A 15,705-nucleotide genomic window follows, 5' to 3' on the forward strand; every position below is an offset into this window, starting at 1 on the left:
CTGCACAGATTACCAAAAGAGAAACAGCATTAAGGGACCAGTGGATGGAGTTTATTTTTACAGAGCATCAACGGAGTTGTGCAAGTGTTTGTTCCCCTGCATTTCGAAGATGCTTGTTTTACAAAAAAGGCCCACTTTGACGCCAGATTTGCACATCGTTTATTTCTTAAGGATAATGCAGTCCCAATGAAAAAGGGTCACGATCGTGTGTTGGAACCGCAGGCGGTGAGTAAAACTGCTTCAAATATCTCTGTGTTGTTAACTTAGCTATCGGCGCGTAAGCACATCAAGTAAACAACCTTAGTTGTTGTCATCAAACTGCACTTTCCACATGTACAGCTTAAAAAAAAAAAAAAGACGACAAAGTTGAACTTAGTCATTTTCCAAAACCGCTAAGCAAACTGATGCTGCTCTTGTTAAATTTTAGCCTCTGGATCATAAATATATGCTGAATCTGACTGTTAGCCATGGTTTGTTTTGGTTGGTTTTGTCCTCACGGTAATGTCACAGCTTCCAAACGCTCTCAACGCAAAATACCCTACTGGCGCTCGTGATTCTTTAGCTCCGCCCACACGTCACGCCCCAGCCGGTCGTGTTTTTCAGGGAAAAATCGGTACAGACTATCTTTCACTTATGAATATAATAAAACTAAAGACTTTTTGGAGTTATGAAGGATGCAGTACTACTCTATAGGTACTCAAGATTAACAGGATATTGAGTAACAACGAGCATTTCACCCCCCCTTTAAATCTTTACCCCTTTTTCATACTGAGCCGAGCTCAGATGCCTTTCTTTGTGACATCACACTGACAGGCCCCTCCCACAATAGTTTGATTGACAGTAGCGTTTCAGCACAGACTGGACTGGCGTCTTACCTTAGCTCCGCCCTGAGTGACTGTCATCAGTCCATCATTGTTTCACAGCTGGAACAGATGTAGACAAGAATGACTCCTAAGCATTGAGGTGTTCTGTTGTTGGATGTAATAATGAACATAGCAGTCGTCATTTACTCCTGACATCTGAGCTGCTGAAGACACAGTGGATTACATTTGTTTCTGAAGGGAATGTGCCCCCGATCTACATAAATGTGTCCATCTTCGTAGGAATCATTCGTGAGCCTCACCTCCAGAAGAAGTGAGTATAATGTTTTTGTAATGAATATTTGCAAATCACGTTTCCTAATAATCTGCTAATTAGCAAGTTTCACGATAAATGCGGCTAAAGTAAACAATCCGACAGCAGCTCAGAATAGAGGGGTGGGTTCAGCAAAGCTCATTAACATTTAAAGGAAAATGCTCCAAAACTGCTTGCTCTGAAAAGAGCTGTTTTTGACAGGTTAAAAAAAGTGTTTTATACACTACCATTGAGAAAATGTAATCAAACTATGTTACAGACTTTTCATTAAGACCCTGAAGAATTATATAACTTGTGGAAAATGGGCATCCGATGACCACCTTTAATATTATAATATTGTTTTTATTTAATTCATTATTTCACAGGGACAGTGGACAGTCAGAAAACTGTCCCAAAATTAGCTACAGAGCTAAATTTAATCTGCTTACCCTGGGTGAAGAAAACCAAAACAAATTATATTATAAAAACATCAGGTACAATAAAATGTTAGATTATAACATATGGTTGTACCTCCTCCTTAATATAATAACTTACTAAACCATCTTTTAATGTGCATTAAGGCATAGGCTATTATCAGTCAGTCAGTGCATATAAAGCTCAGGCAAAAGTAGCATAATGATTATGTGTCAGGAAAACAAGACATTTTAAATATTTATTACACATCTAGTGCTTTCTCAGTCCTAATGGACGTGCCTTCAATTAAGAAATGCACCTTTTCATACGGACTACATAATCAGATAAAATTAGTTTTTATATGAATTGGTTAGTTTAATAGCAAACATTTCAAGCTTTCTATAGATGCATTTATTGTCTTTTCCGAAAAAAAAAAAAAAAAGCATTGCGAAGTAGCCTATGATAAAGAAAAGACTAAGTGCATATTTATTTTAATAAAAAATATTAAATCTTAAAATGAATTCGATTTTTAGTATGAACACACCCGTCTTTGTTATTCCTCTCTTTTTATCATGTTCTATATATTATATATATTGCTGCATGTTATGATGTTTTTCTTTTCTTTCTCTCTTCTTGGCTTTGGTTTTTACTGTTTTTATTTTTCCTTGTGCTATTGATGTTTTTAGTTATTATGTTGTAAAGCACATTGGTCAACTCTGGTTGTGGTATATAATGCTATATGAAATAAAATTGCCAATGACATAGGCCTAGTTTTTGCAGCATGAATAGCAGGTGTCTTCTCTTGACACATGAAGACATTTCATTCAGCTGGTGTGTGTGTGTGCTTTATCAATGAGGTGGACTCCAATGCCCACAACTCTTCCCGTGATGACGCCGCGCAGCGCACAACGCGTCTCACGCAACGCTCTGTGTTTTGGAGAAGAACGGAAGATGGCGACCTCAAACAATCCTCGAAAATTCAGCGAGAAAATCGCCCTGCACAACCAGAAGCAGGCGGAGGAGACGGCGGCGTTTGAGGAGGTCATGAAAGACCTGAGCATCACGCGAGCAGCGCGGGTACGTGTGTCAGAAACAGCTGTTAAACGCGCGCACAGCGCAGCTGCTATGTAGGATGTAGCCTGTGTTTGATTTAAGAGCTCCCCTTGTCGCCTGAGAGCCGTGACAAATCGGTGAAGGACGGTTATGATGTCCCGGTGGTCACGCGTAACGGGAGATGCTGAGGATGCTGCTGCAGGACACACGTCATGCACATCTGCACGGAGACCTGCTCCGGCCTTGAATGCATTGTGCTTGCTTTTCGCGCTTTTATTTCTCGTTCTCGTTGTGTGTATAAGAAGCTACTTATTTAATGAAGAAGTGTCATCGCCCGGGGCAAGTTGTCACACGATCTATATCCTATTTTAAATTGAAAGTCTTAAGGTTTTGTAATTTGATAAAGTCTTTCCAACTAAGATTATCATGTTTTTGTGAAAGATTTGGGTAAAACAAATACATACAAAAACTAAATCCATTGAAAGCATGCAAAATATATAGCATATATTTATATGCCAACACTGAAAAGAAAATTGTGTAGAAAGAATTGTCATTTAGAAAGTGCCTGTAAATTTCATAAACAATTACAAAAACAACAACAACAAAAAAAACAGTGAATTATACATGGAATTTTGACATTTAAAATCATTTTATATATTTTTTGAAAAACATACTTGAATACTCTGGAAATTTTTGGGGGTTTTTTTTGGTTTAATTTTAGCTAAAATATGAGCTAAAAGTAAAATGTTAAAAACAATTATTTTAATTAAATTTAAAGAGAACTCAGAAAATCAAAAAAATAAAATCTAATTCAATATATTAACAAAATCTATAATAGTATATCAGTGATTCAAAAATAAGTCTCGATCCCTTTAAATATCAGTTCAGGGGAAATTGTTGCATTCATTATAATTAGTCCAAAACAGAATTTGTTGTTTGTTTTTTGTATTCTACTTTTACATTATTATTTGGCTTATGTTACTCATTAACTTGCACATTTAGTTTTTCATACAGAGAAAAAAAAGAAAAATCTTCTCAAGTCTGTGTCAATGAAAATTGGTCAGCATATTTTAAGTGAGCTGTATCTTTTTCCTGCATGGGAAAAATCAATAAATCAGTCAATCATAAAAATAATAAAATATAGACGAATGATAAAAATAAACTACAGTAACCCTTACAAAAAATAATATGAGGACAATGCTTAGGAAATTTGCTCCGGCCTCTGTTTTCACCTTTTTACTACAAGGCTATTCGTCTGTTCCTTGGTGTTGAACATATTATATATGTTAGTGTGCGTCACGTAAGTCGAGACCCATGTTTTGCTACTTTTTATTAACTCTCACTGGTCTGCTTTTCCCATTCTTCACATGATAAAGTGATTTACTCCACGGTATCTGGTTTACGTTTCATTCATGCATTCATTACGTCATTCACTGCTGCTTTTCACGCACTGTTATTTTGCACAGCTGCAGTTACAGAAGACCCAGTATTTGCAACTAGGCCAGAATCGAGCTCAGTGCTATGGAGGGTCACTGCCCAATGTCAATCAGATTGGAAATAGCAACACTGACCTCCCTTTTCAGGTGAGACCTCAGAAACTTCATAAGTTTGAAAATTCCGTCGTGCACACTATGCTGTCACTTTATGAATGGATTTCCCTTCTGATGATCTAATCACAGTTTCATAACATCACGCTCACAGTGCATTGGATGGGTCATTCCTCATAAGCTGCGTTCACGTTTACCATTGCTCAGTGAAATTTTGTGGGCAAATTCCATTCATTTCAAAAGGCAAAATAGTTCTCCATGCAGATTTTGCTCATCTTCAAGTTGGTCATGCAGGCAAAAAATGGTCTATTTAACATGTGACCACACTTTTATAAAATACCTTTTCAAATTTGTAACTTGAAAGAAAATATTGAAATTTAAAATTGAATTGAAAAGACACTTTTACTCTAAATTATAACTAGTTTACCTATTACCTATATTGAGCCTATCAGAGTGGACATAAAAGCTAAGTTACAGCTTATGAGAAGATATGTTTTATGTTTTTATTCTATATATTGTCAAGTGAGTTCTGTAATTGAAAACAAACAGCTTTTAGAGTGGGGCTAATAGTTTTAGTCTGCGCTGTTTTTTTCGTCACTTCTTGCAAGATGTTATTAAGACTTTTGTTAATTAAAGGGATGTTACAAAAACTCAACTGGATGGGAAATTACGTTAAGGACAGAAACATATGGTATTAGCGATATTATCCAAGCCAAAGGCATGTTAAAAAACCCTCAAAACTCATTACTTTTTCCTCTTTTTACACTGTTTAGTAAGAATGACCCGGATCAGCTTTTATAGAAAAGTATTAACCAAAGATACATATTTTCACCATAAACCTTTTTTATGAATTAATTAAATGTAACGAAGTTGATGGAAACGTGCATCATTTCCTTCTTTATCATTGCTCTTCATTTATGACACAAGGATCTTTCATACTGCTAGTCCATCTTCTGCGCGGAGCCGGTTTTGTGCTTTCATTTGCCCAACACTTGTGAAGATCACTTAAACAAATCTGATTCTTTTACAGACGACGGTTTTAGACACCAGTCGGACGTCCCGACATCATGGCCTGGTGGACCGTGTGTATCGTGACAGGAATCGCATCGCTTCTCCGCATCGTAGACCTCTCTCTGTGGACAAGCATGGACGTCAGATATCCTTCAGCTTTATTAGACACAGCCAAGTTTTACGTGTGTGTGTGTGTGTGTGTGAGACATTGTCCTTAACCCTGATTACATCGACAGCTGTCCCTATGGCTCAGTATATCTGTCACCACCTCCCGACACAAGTTGGAGAAGGTAAAGCAGCTTTTCTCGTAACCTAATCAACAACACATGCTCAGAGGTCATAAATCATAGTGTTTTTTTTTTCATGTTCTCACCTCTGCTGGTCTGCTGCAGAACCAACTCTGACTCAGCTCTACACCAGAGCGCTGTGAATCCAGCTCCACAGGACACTTTTGTCGGTGGATCTCAGGAACTGCAGTCGAAAGGAGTAAAAACATGTAAGAATTTGGGTGTTTTTTTCGTTGTTGTTGCTATGCTGCATGAAATTAAAATTCATTTTCATTTCAAATGCATCTTCAGGCCTTTAATATGCAGATGAGTTTGTTTCTTAATCAAAACAGTTTTTGAGAAATGTAGGATTGCATCACTTGCTCACCAATGGATGCTCTGCAGTGAATGGGTGCCGTCAGAATGAGAGTCCAAACAGCTGATAAAAACACCACAATAATCCACAAGTAACCCACACCACTTCAGTTCATCAGTTAACATCTTGTGAAACAAAAAGCTGTGTGTTTGTAAGAAACAAATCTATCAATACGTTTTGAACCAAATAATTTCAGACTAAAATACAAATCCTCTATCCACAATATTGCTTTTTCCAGTAAAAAGTCTCACCTGAATCAGGAGAGAAATATGCACATATCATGCAATTTTTTTTTACAAGTAAAAACACTTTTTTTGATGTTAGAGAACAACAGGGGACTGATGTTTTTCACTGGAGGAAGCGTCATTAAGGATTTTGGCCAAAAGCGACGGCTTAAAAGTTTAATGACGCCTTAATGATGAAGCTGTTTATCACATATTAATTGATGTGTTATTAAACAGTGTTATTTACTTGCGATGTTTTAATCAGCTGTTTGCACTCTCATTCCGACGGCACCCATTCACTGCAGAGGATCTACTGGTGAACAAGTGATGCAATGCTACATTTTCCAAAATTGTTAGCATGAAGAAACAAACTGGCCTGGGGATAAGAACATTTTCATTTTAGGGGTGAAAGGTTCCTTTAACAAAATTATTTATTTTTGTCTGCCAAAAGTCATGATGTGGTTCAACTAACCTGCAGCAACATAAAAAAAAAAAAACTGACTGTGAAGGTCAATAAGTTTCTTAAAATATCAGATCATTTGAAATTTTATGTTGTAAAATGTCATATTGGTGACTCCTCAAAACATAAGGATATGTACTCTATGAATTAATATTGAAATTATGGTTTAAGGAAAATTAGTGATTACATCATATGACAAAACCAACATGGATATAAAGAGAACATGTCTAAAAACTTGGCACGTGTTTTAATTAATTGTTTTTTAATTGTCATTGACCTACATGTATTTGTGACATGTTTTATTCTCATGTACTGTGACCTGGTAGGGGTTGATCCATATCTCCCTCTCTTTCTGCAGTGCTGTTGCTCACCCCTCCAGATACAGAGGACACTGAGTCAGAGATGGACAAAGACGAGCCCAAAACATCTCTGCATTCAGAGTCCTGTGACGTTCCTGGGATTAAGTGAGTTTATTATGACAAAAAAAAAAAAAAAAAAATTTTCCCATGAAGAGTGGCTGCAATTTTAGATCCTAAATTGATACCCACCATGTGCCAAATTGAGCTAAAATGGTCTGAAGGAAAATTAAATGATAAAATATAGTTTGTGTAAATGATTAACCAATGTAACTGCAACATTACATGGATTTCTTTGAACTATATGAATGAAAGTCTGACTTATAACTGACAGATTCAGACATTATTTTAGATATTATTATTTTAATCACATTAGTGAACGTGAAAAAATTGACTTTTCCACATTTACTAATACATTATAAAAATCAAAAGTTGCATCTGTTGATATTGTTTAATGGACTTGACAACATTAACTAATGGGACTTTATTATAAATTGCTACTAAAATGTTTATGACTGGTATTATGACAGAATATAGAAAGTGACTATAGAAATTTTATATTAAAAAAAGTTTGCATTTTTTTTTTCATTGTGCATTAAATGATACATCATTTTAGTTTTAAAAGTATATCGATTTTATACTTTCTTAAAGCAGTATAATTTGAATTGAAATGATATTCTGATTTAAATGTAACTATTATTGCATGTAAAGTTTTTATATATATTGTTCAAATATTATTATATTATTATATTTCAATTTAGTTTTTATTTCAATTTATGTGCAACATTATTTTGTTTTATAGTTATATATCTTAATTTCAAAACAACTGTGTTATATAAATCTAACTTTAACCTTAACCTCAGAATGATTTATGTAAAATATATTTTCTTTTCTTTTAAGCAATTTATATATTTACTCATTGTGTCTCTCTTAGAATTGTTGCATCATATTCTGTTTGATATTTCCAGCATATTTCCATCTCCTGATCAAGAAATGAGTAGCTCTTTGATGCCAGCTGCTCACAGCACCGGTGGCTCCTTACCAGATCTGACAAACATCCAGTTCCCTCCTCCTCTCCCCACCCCACTGGACCCAGATGACCCCATTACCTTCCCTACATCCAGCTCCAGCAGTACCACCAACCTGACACACCTGGGCATCAGTGCTGCCAGTCACATCCCTCCCTCCTCTCCCGCCCCCTCGCCCAATATCAGCCCACAGCTGCCCTCTACCACACTGCCACCTGCTGTCTCCCCCCAGATACCCATCGCACAGGTAAGTCTCCATCCTGCCCAAACAGCACGGCTTGTGTTTGAATTCAGAATATGTGTGATTACAGGATCATCATTTAATTTGTAACAATCAATGAGGTCCCAAGAAAGTCTATTCAAATATTTAAATTAGGGTGCACCAATGTATTGGTCAGTAATCAGTATGGCTTATAAAAGCAGTTATCTGCAGTTTTTTTAATTTTGCTGTCGTGTGGTGCTTCATAATTGCATTCTCATTAATTTGATTGATTTGTTTATTATTATGATTAATTATTAATTAATTTGAACGTTTTTGTAAGTTTGTTGAGTGTTTTTGTCATTTTTTATGTGTCTAAATAGTTATGAATATTTATTTTTATTTAAATTTGAGTTTTAGTTATTTTAGTGTTTTTAGATAGGCATTAAAGTGCACTATCCAAACTTAAATTGCTGTAATTTATGAACACTTTGGAATATAAACCTAAGGTTGGTCTCTTTTTAAAGAATAAAAATTAGTAGATTTTGGCAAAAGTGGAATTTCTTCAAAAAATTGAAGTATCAAAAAGTTATAGAAGTTTAAATGTACTGCGCTATATTAATTTTATTTTATTTTATTTATTATAAATATTTTACATGACAGGTTTTACTCTTGGTATAAATTAAAGCCTTTTGTCTAAATAAGTTATGTTACAAATTTGAAGTTGATATGAAAAAAATTGAGGTTCCTGTGAGATTTTTTTTATTTAGGGCGTCATACCACACACAGCCACTGGGAGTCATCAAAACTATTTTGAATTTTGCTTAATGAATTTTTCTCTAGATGTCTCTGTGAATTTTACTTCTATATCAAAATAACCACCAAATATGAAATTCTGACACTCAGACCTTTCCAATGATATGTTTGTTGCCATGAGTATAAAGAAGTTTTGATTCTTAAAGTATAACTATAAAAACCCTGGATAACTGACAGTGAATTAGTGTAAGTATGCGAGTAGAAATATTCTCTGGTCTGTTGTTGTCATAGTCGATCACGATGGACAGTCTGTCTCTGGAGCAGCAGTTGTCTCAGTATTCACTGCTGAGTTTACTGAACGACCTGCAGAAACAGCCACACAGCTTCCCTCAGAACATTCGGCTCATACGCCTCCCGCCTCTCACCGTAAGCTCCGCCCCCAACACCACCAGCCAATCGCAGACAGCTACAAGCGCAACTGCCAGTTCGGTATGTTTTTCTTCTGCTGTACAGTTTATTTCAGGTTAATATGGTTTATTCAGACATGTATCTCTTTCTCCCACCAGTACCGTCAGACCGGCTCTTCAACCAATCAGTCACCCACATCTCCAGTGTCCAATCAGGGCTTCTCACCTGGCGGCTCACCACAAGTAAGCATAACACTTCTATGGTTTCATTATTCATTTGATGATTTTTTTTGTAATTTCTTGGCATCTCAGAGTGTACTTCTTTCTGCATTGCTGCCTATTTCAGTAAACTGACTTTGTAGTTTAGAAAAAAATATGCTCACCAAGACTGAATTTAATTGATTAAAAAAGAACTGATATCTGCTTTAAAATGTTAAAATTATTATGTATTTTTGTGACTTCAGTCATCATTTTTACATGTTCTTCAGAAATCATTCTAATATGCTGATTTGCTGCTTAAGAAACAATTTCTTATTTTCCTTGCTGAAATATATTTCTTTTTTTCTTTTTCTTTTTTAAAAAAGAACAGCATTAATTTGAAATAGACATCATTTTAACAACATAAATGTCTTTACTTTTGATCAATTAAATGTGTCCTATAATTCTCACACTCAGATGTTTTGATCATAATGTGGGTCTTTACAGCATATTCAGGGTGTCGGAAGCATCTTTGGAGATTCATTTTATGATCAGCAGCTTCCATCCAGACAGACCAATGCCCTCTCAAACCAGGTACATGTGCTCCATTACAAATCACTCTTTAAATGTAGTTTTTTTAATCAGAAAAAAATGCTTTTTTTTTTTTTTTTTTTTTTTTTACAAGAGGTTACCATGTGAAAATCAAGCTTGACTTACTTCTCACTGACTATTCAAATGAACACGTTCAATAATACACATAACACAGCTGGACACATAATGCTGATGTAGATCATAAATGATATTATGCGGTTCAGCTCAAATAAATCATTTAAAAGCATACATAATAGAATTAATCAATTAGTTCATTTATTATTATTATTATTATAATGCATATAGTAATATTTCTTTATTGATTTTATTTTTATAATTGGATGAAATTATATTAACAATAATAAATACATGAAAAGTTGTTCTGTTGTATTTTTAAGAAATAATTGGAATTTATTTATTTATTTATTTTAATGTATAGCCTGAATGCACTACAAGTCGCTTTGGATAAAAGCAGCTTCTAAATGCATAAATGTAAAATGTAAACGTAAATAATGCACATACTGTTTCATGGCCCATTTGTATGAATTAATTAATGAATTAATAAATAAATATATATGTATGCATGTACAACATGTTATTGCATAATATGTAAAACAAATAGTTTATTTCATTTATTGTTTAAATGACTTTACAACTCTCTCATGCTGATGGTGAAGCTGGAGCAGTTCAACATGAACATGATGGAGAATCCAGGTGGCTCTAGTCACTGTTCAACGCTGAACTACACACAAGCAGCCATGATGGGTCTAACCGGGAGCCACAGCGGTCAGCAGGACGCACAGCAGCTCGGTTACACTAGCCATGGCAACATCCCCAACATCATTCTCACAGGTAATGTGTGCCTTCCGCTTAAACATCAACTTCTCTATGCAAATGTCTTTCCAAGAACGGTCAGAGAGGTGCATTTATAATTGCATTTATATTTATCTACACCTGTGCCTTGTTAATCATTCCAGCTGGATTTCATTTAAATTTCTAGTTTGTTCAGTGAAATCAGCTTTTGCAAAGTAACGTGTCTTGGGGCAACCAATAATTCCAATCACTAATATTTCCAGTGCTTTTTCAGGGTTTCCCAAGCACTTTTATTAGTAATGTATTGAAATGACTGCTTTTTGACATTTTATTGCTTTAGCTAAGCTAGCAGCTATTATAACCAGATGTCACTTTGCTTTAAAAGCTTTGCAAAAGTCACTCATTGATTAATCACCCTCACATCATTCCAAACCCACAAGATATTCATTTATATTCAGAACACCAATTAAGATATTTTTATGAAATCCGAGAGCTCTCAGGCCCTTCCATAGACGAATACAACACAACTGCCATGATCAATGCAAAGAAACATAGCAAGGACATCAGGAAAATAGTCCATGTGACGTCAGCGGTTCAACTGTAAGAGTACAAAGCCACGAGAATATACTCTGTGTGCAAAGAAAACAAAAAATAACCTCCTACAATGCATAACATTTACTTTTTTCTAGTTACATTACATTTATTAAGTAACCAAAATAGTTAAAATATTGATTACATTTCAAATAAGGTAACTTGTAATTACATTTGAAAAGAAACCTTCCCAACACCACATTTGAGCTGACAGTTTGATTTGTCTCACATTAGTGACGGGAGAATCTCCGCCGAGTCTCTCCAAAGACCTCACCAGCTCGCTGGCCAGCGTTGGTGACGTCAGCTTTGACGCAGACTCTCAGTTCCCGTTGGACGAGTTGAAGATCGACCCCTTGACACTGGACGGACTGCACATGCTCAACGACCCGGACATGGTTCTCGCCGACCCGGCCACGGAGGACACGTTCCGCATGGATCGACTGTGAATGCACTTCGAAGCCAGACGTTCCTCTGCATGGCCTTTCTGTTCACCATCTGGTCAGTGGCCGTCCATGTCCCCCCAAACACCCACATAACAGCATGCTGCCAACCCGCTGGAGCCCAGGGGCCGGTGGAGGCGGCGGCGGTCAGGGTTTGGGGGGTGGTGAAGGTGGAAGTGCTGTATCCACACTGGATAGTTCCCAATGCGCAATACCATCAACTCTCTTCACGTATTCATGTTTTGGCGAGTCGCCAATGCGCGGTTTCTATTTATTCCTTTTTAGTTGTTTATTCTTACGATTTCATGGATCATCCTATGTTTATATTCGTATTTACATAATAAGCAAATTGCCAAATTTCATCTATTTTTTTAAGGTTTACGTAACTATGCCATCTGTGTAATGATGCGTGTGAAATCGACATATTTATTTATTATAATTATTTTTTTAATTCTAGATATAAATATATATTATTTAATCATATTTATGTAAGGAGCACTACTCCCCCAGATTGTGTATCAAGGGTTTAAAGGAGCGTTGCTCATCGTACGCCGGAAGGCATCAAGATAGCTTCCATGACGATTCGTTTTGCTGGCTTTTTTTGGTATCATCCCAACATCTCAAGTTGTCACGATTGGTCTCATTCTTTCAGTATCAGTTTTCTTGCAGGAGGACAGCAGTGTCTAAATAGAAATGTGACCCATCTTTCGGTGTTTTTGTGGACTGTCGCGTGACTTTCTGTATGCATATGTTATTTATTCGAATTGAAGGTCTTATGGCTGAAATGTACGCTTCAACGGTGGTCGGTAAATATGTGACCTTCGAGCTGCTGCAGAAACCTGCTGAACACTTCACTGTGAGAGGACCTGATTTTGCCTTACATGAACAAAATGCTGTTTTTAACTGTTAATGTGTTTTTCTAATCGTCTCTGAAGTGTTCTCCTCTCGATATTCTTGTTTTAATAATGCCATTTTGTTTAGTATTGAGTGCTGTAATAGTTTGTACTTGTACTGCCAAACTTAACTCGAGGTTCTGTTGTCAAAATGATGTCAGTCATCTGGCTTGGGGTGAGTAATGCTCCTTATTCTGTGCTGTTTACGGGAGTTTGTGTTTGTCATTCCCATGTGTATGTTCAAGCCCTGTCGCACCTTGATCAAGCTATAGGAAGGAATTAAGGAATCACTCATTTACAATTCAGTGACACAGTTATGATCTCTATATACAGTGGGGTCCAAAAAACCTGGAATGAAAAGTATTAAAAACAACGAAGCAAAGGGGATGAAAAGAAAGATATATTAGCATTTAAATGTGAATTTTGAGATTTATTTTGTAAAACTGGTGCATTGATAATTTTAGAGGCTTTTTTCTACTATGGAATAAAGAGAAAAAAACAAACAAACAGTTAATTTTGACTTAATCTCACAATTTTTCTCATGCAGTTACTTGTTTAGAATCTCATAATTGTGACTTATTATAAAAAATAAAATAAAAAAATTTGCAAGATGTTATCTTACAATTGCAATATGTAAACATGATCCTGTGAGAAAAAGTCAAAATCATGAGATAAAAAAGTCGCAATTACCTTTATTATTATTATTTGTATTTTTTTATTTATTTTTTTGTGGAAGAAAAAAAAACAGAATTGCAAGACAAACTCAGAATTTAGAGAATAAAAGTTAAGTGTGAGATAAAAAGTCACTTTTTTTTTTTGGACCCCACTGTATCTAACTTGTCAGTCTGAAAACAACATGTTTATAATACAGATAATGAAGAGCAAATTGAAGTTTTTGGCAATTGAACAAGATGTTTTCTGCTAAAGTTTTAGTAATTTCGGATCAGTCAGATACATTTTGGTCATCTGTGTCTTTTTAAGGGAAATAATAACTCTTAAAACTGTGCAAATCCAATTTGTGATTCCTGTGCAATCTAAACGAATTAATCAACCAACAATCTGGAATATTTCTGGTTGCATATAAAGAGCATATTTAGGGCTGAGAAATAGGGATTGGCTCAGATGGTGAATACACTAGTTGGTTTAGATGTAACAAAAACTGCAATACTCACTTTAGTTTTCCTTTTTCAAACTGTGCCATTCAGTTTTCATATGTTTACCATAAGCACGTTTCTCTACCTGAAAATAGTGTACATAATGCTTATCACTGGAATATGACGACTGCATGTCAAAATGAGAAAAACCTTTAGAATGAGGTCTTCGTTCGCTTTTTGGTATGAAGTCTTCATTAGCTTGGCTTATTCCAGTAAAAAGATTCACTGCACACAAACCAATGTAGACCCCCGAGACACTGTGCATGTATTAGTTAATGCTAGTGGTGTCATTTTACCACATCTATGATCATGTTTAGAAACAGAATGTATTTATGGGGCTCCGTGTTATGATTGCATTACACCAAAAGACCTGCTTGACGATGCTTGACCAAAGCACTATCGTTTTTTCTCCTGATCTGTTACGATGCTAGTTTTTCTGTTCGTTTTCAGTCACGGTAGCATTTTTTTTTCCACTCCTCACAATCGTAGCATGTTTGATATCTTCAGTTGGCTCATTCCCCCACCCTGTCGATTTGCTCGGCCCTTGCATCTTGGGTTTCCCTCTGAAATCCAGTCAGAAATCTCAAAGATACGGCAGCTTTCATACTGATGTGTGTGCATTTCTTCTAAATCTTCTGGCTGCTGCTTCTGGAAACTTCAGCTGAAACTTGGACTGTTTTACCTTCTGAAAATGCAGACTGTTCGACCCTGTACATGCGCCCCTCCCCCCACCCCGGTTTATCGTGAAGGTGTTCTTTGTGAACCGTTTTCTGTATTGCACTGATAATTCAGAGGGAAAACAATTCTGGAAGCGTATATATATATGTGTGTGACTTCCCAATGCAAACCGATAAAAGGGCTCAATCTGTTTGTGTCTTTAACCTGTGAAACATTAGGAGATGTGCCCAGACTGCATGCATTTATTGGACAAGTAATAATTGTTGATGCACATGCAGCATGCAGGAGCGGTTTTAGCTAACAGCACTTAACCTACATTTGTGTCCTAATTATATTTGTGAGAGCAAACCCCCTTTATCTTAAATTCCCCTTTAAGCCTTAATAGAACTGCTGAGCAGTTAGTGACCATGTCCGTACCATTAAAACTAACAAGGACGTAGCTGACTAGATGGGATGTATTTCTTGATAAACGTATCGATAGTGACCCATAGGATAGAGCTGAGCAGTATGACAACCCTTCCCCTTAAATCATAGCATTAGCATAAACTAAGTGCCATCTACATTCTGTAAAGATGATATATTTTTATTTCGCCACCTGTCATCTCACTTAAGGCAGGTTTAATAAGTATTAAAAGACACTGTAAACCAAGCGCTCGTGAGAGTGTTAGGTTACAGAATGTGCATCAAATCTTTGTGATCTCTCATGTTGTGAGCATAAACAGTGCTCGCTCTTTATTGGAGTTGGCGGTATATTAGGATATATAATTTGTGGTTGTCTAGAGCTTTTATTGGGTTGGATCTATCCAGACGCCCAGTTCTATAGTCGTTGTGCTGGTGTGGTCATCTTTGTCTCCTATTTGTGGTAACTGATTGTAGAAGGAACTGATTTCGTCTTTGTCGTTTTGCTGGTCCTTTTCCTTTCTCATAAAAAAAAAAAAACAATGCAGAATATGGATGTGCATGATGTCTCAGCTGCATATATCAGAGCCTTCTTGTTATATCATTTATATTTTGTAATCTGTATTTCTGTACGTGTTTTTAAAATACATATATATTTAAATTCTCAGTGCTAATGCAGTGTCATCCATTTATGTCAGTCATTAGGGGGTTATGAAGAAAGCTCTACTGCTGTTCACA

The 15,705-nt window shown here is 36.0% G+C and overlaps 1 protein-coding gene across 1 annotated transcript; it reads left to right on the top strand.

Moving 5' to 3' along the window:
* The first annotated feature begins 2,229 nt into the window (after window positions 1-2,229).
* LOC113110766 (CREB-regulated transcription coactivator 1-like) lies at window positions 2,230-15,641 on the top strand. Its single transcript, XM_026274940.1, has 12 exons — window positions 2,230-2,604; window positions 4,047-4,163; window positions 5,158-5,283; window positions 5,367-5,428; window positions 5,531-5,634; window positions 6,823-6,928; window positions 7,789-8,095; window positions 9,095-9,292; window positions 9,370-9,453; window positions 9,916-10,002; window positions 10,677-10,851; window positions 11,638-15,641. Exons 1-12 carry the CDS (start codon window positions 2,380-2,382, stop codon window positions 11,847-11,849), a joined length of 1,803 nt encoding a protein of 600 aa, XP_026130725.1. The 5' UTR covers window positions 2,230-2,379; the 3' UTR covers window positions 11,850-15,641.
* Window positions 15,642-15,705: the final 64 nt, after the last annotated feature.

This window comes from Carassius auratus, chromosome 11 (genome assembly GCF_003368295.1).
Source record: "Carassius auratus strain Wakin chromosome 11, ASM336829v1, whole genome shotgun sequence".
NCBI lineage: Eukaryota > Metazoa > Chordata > Actinopteri > Cypriniformes > Cyprinidae > Carassius > Carassius auratus.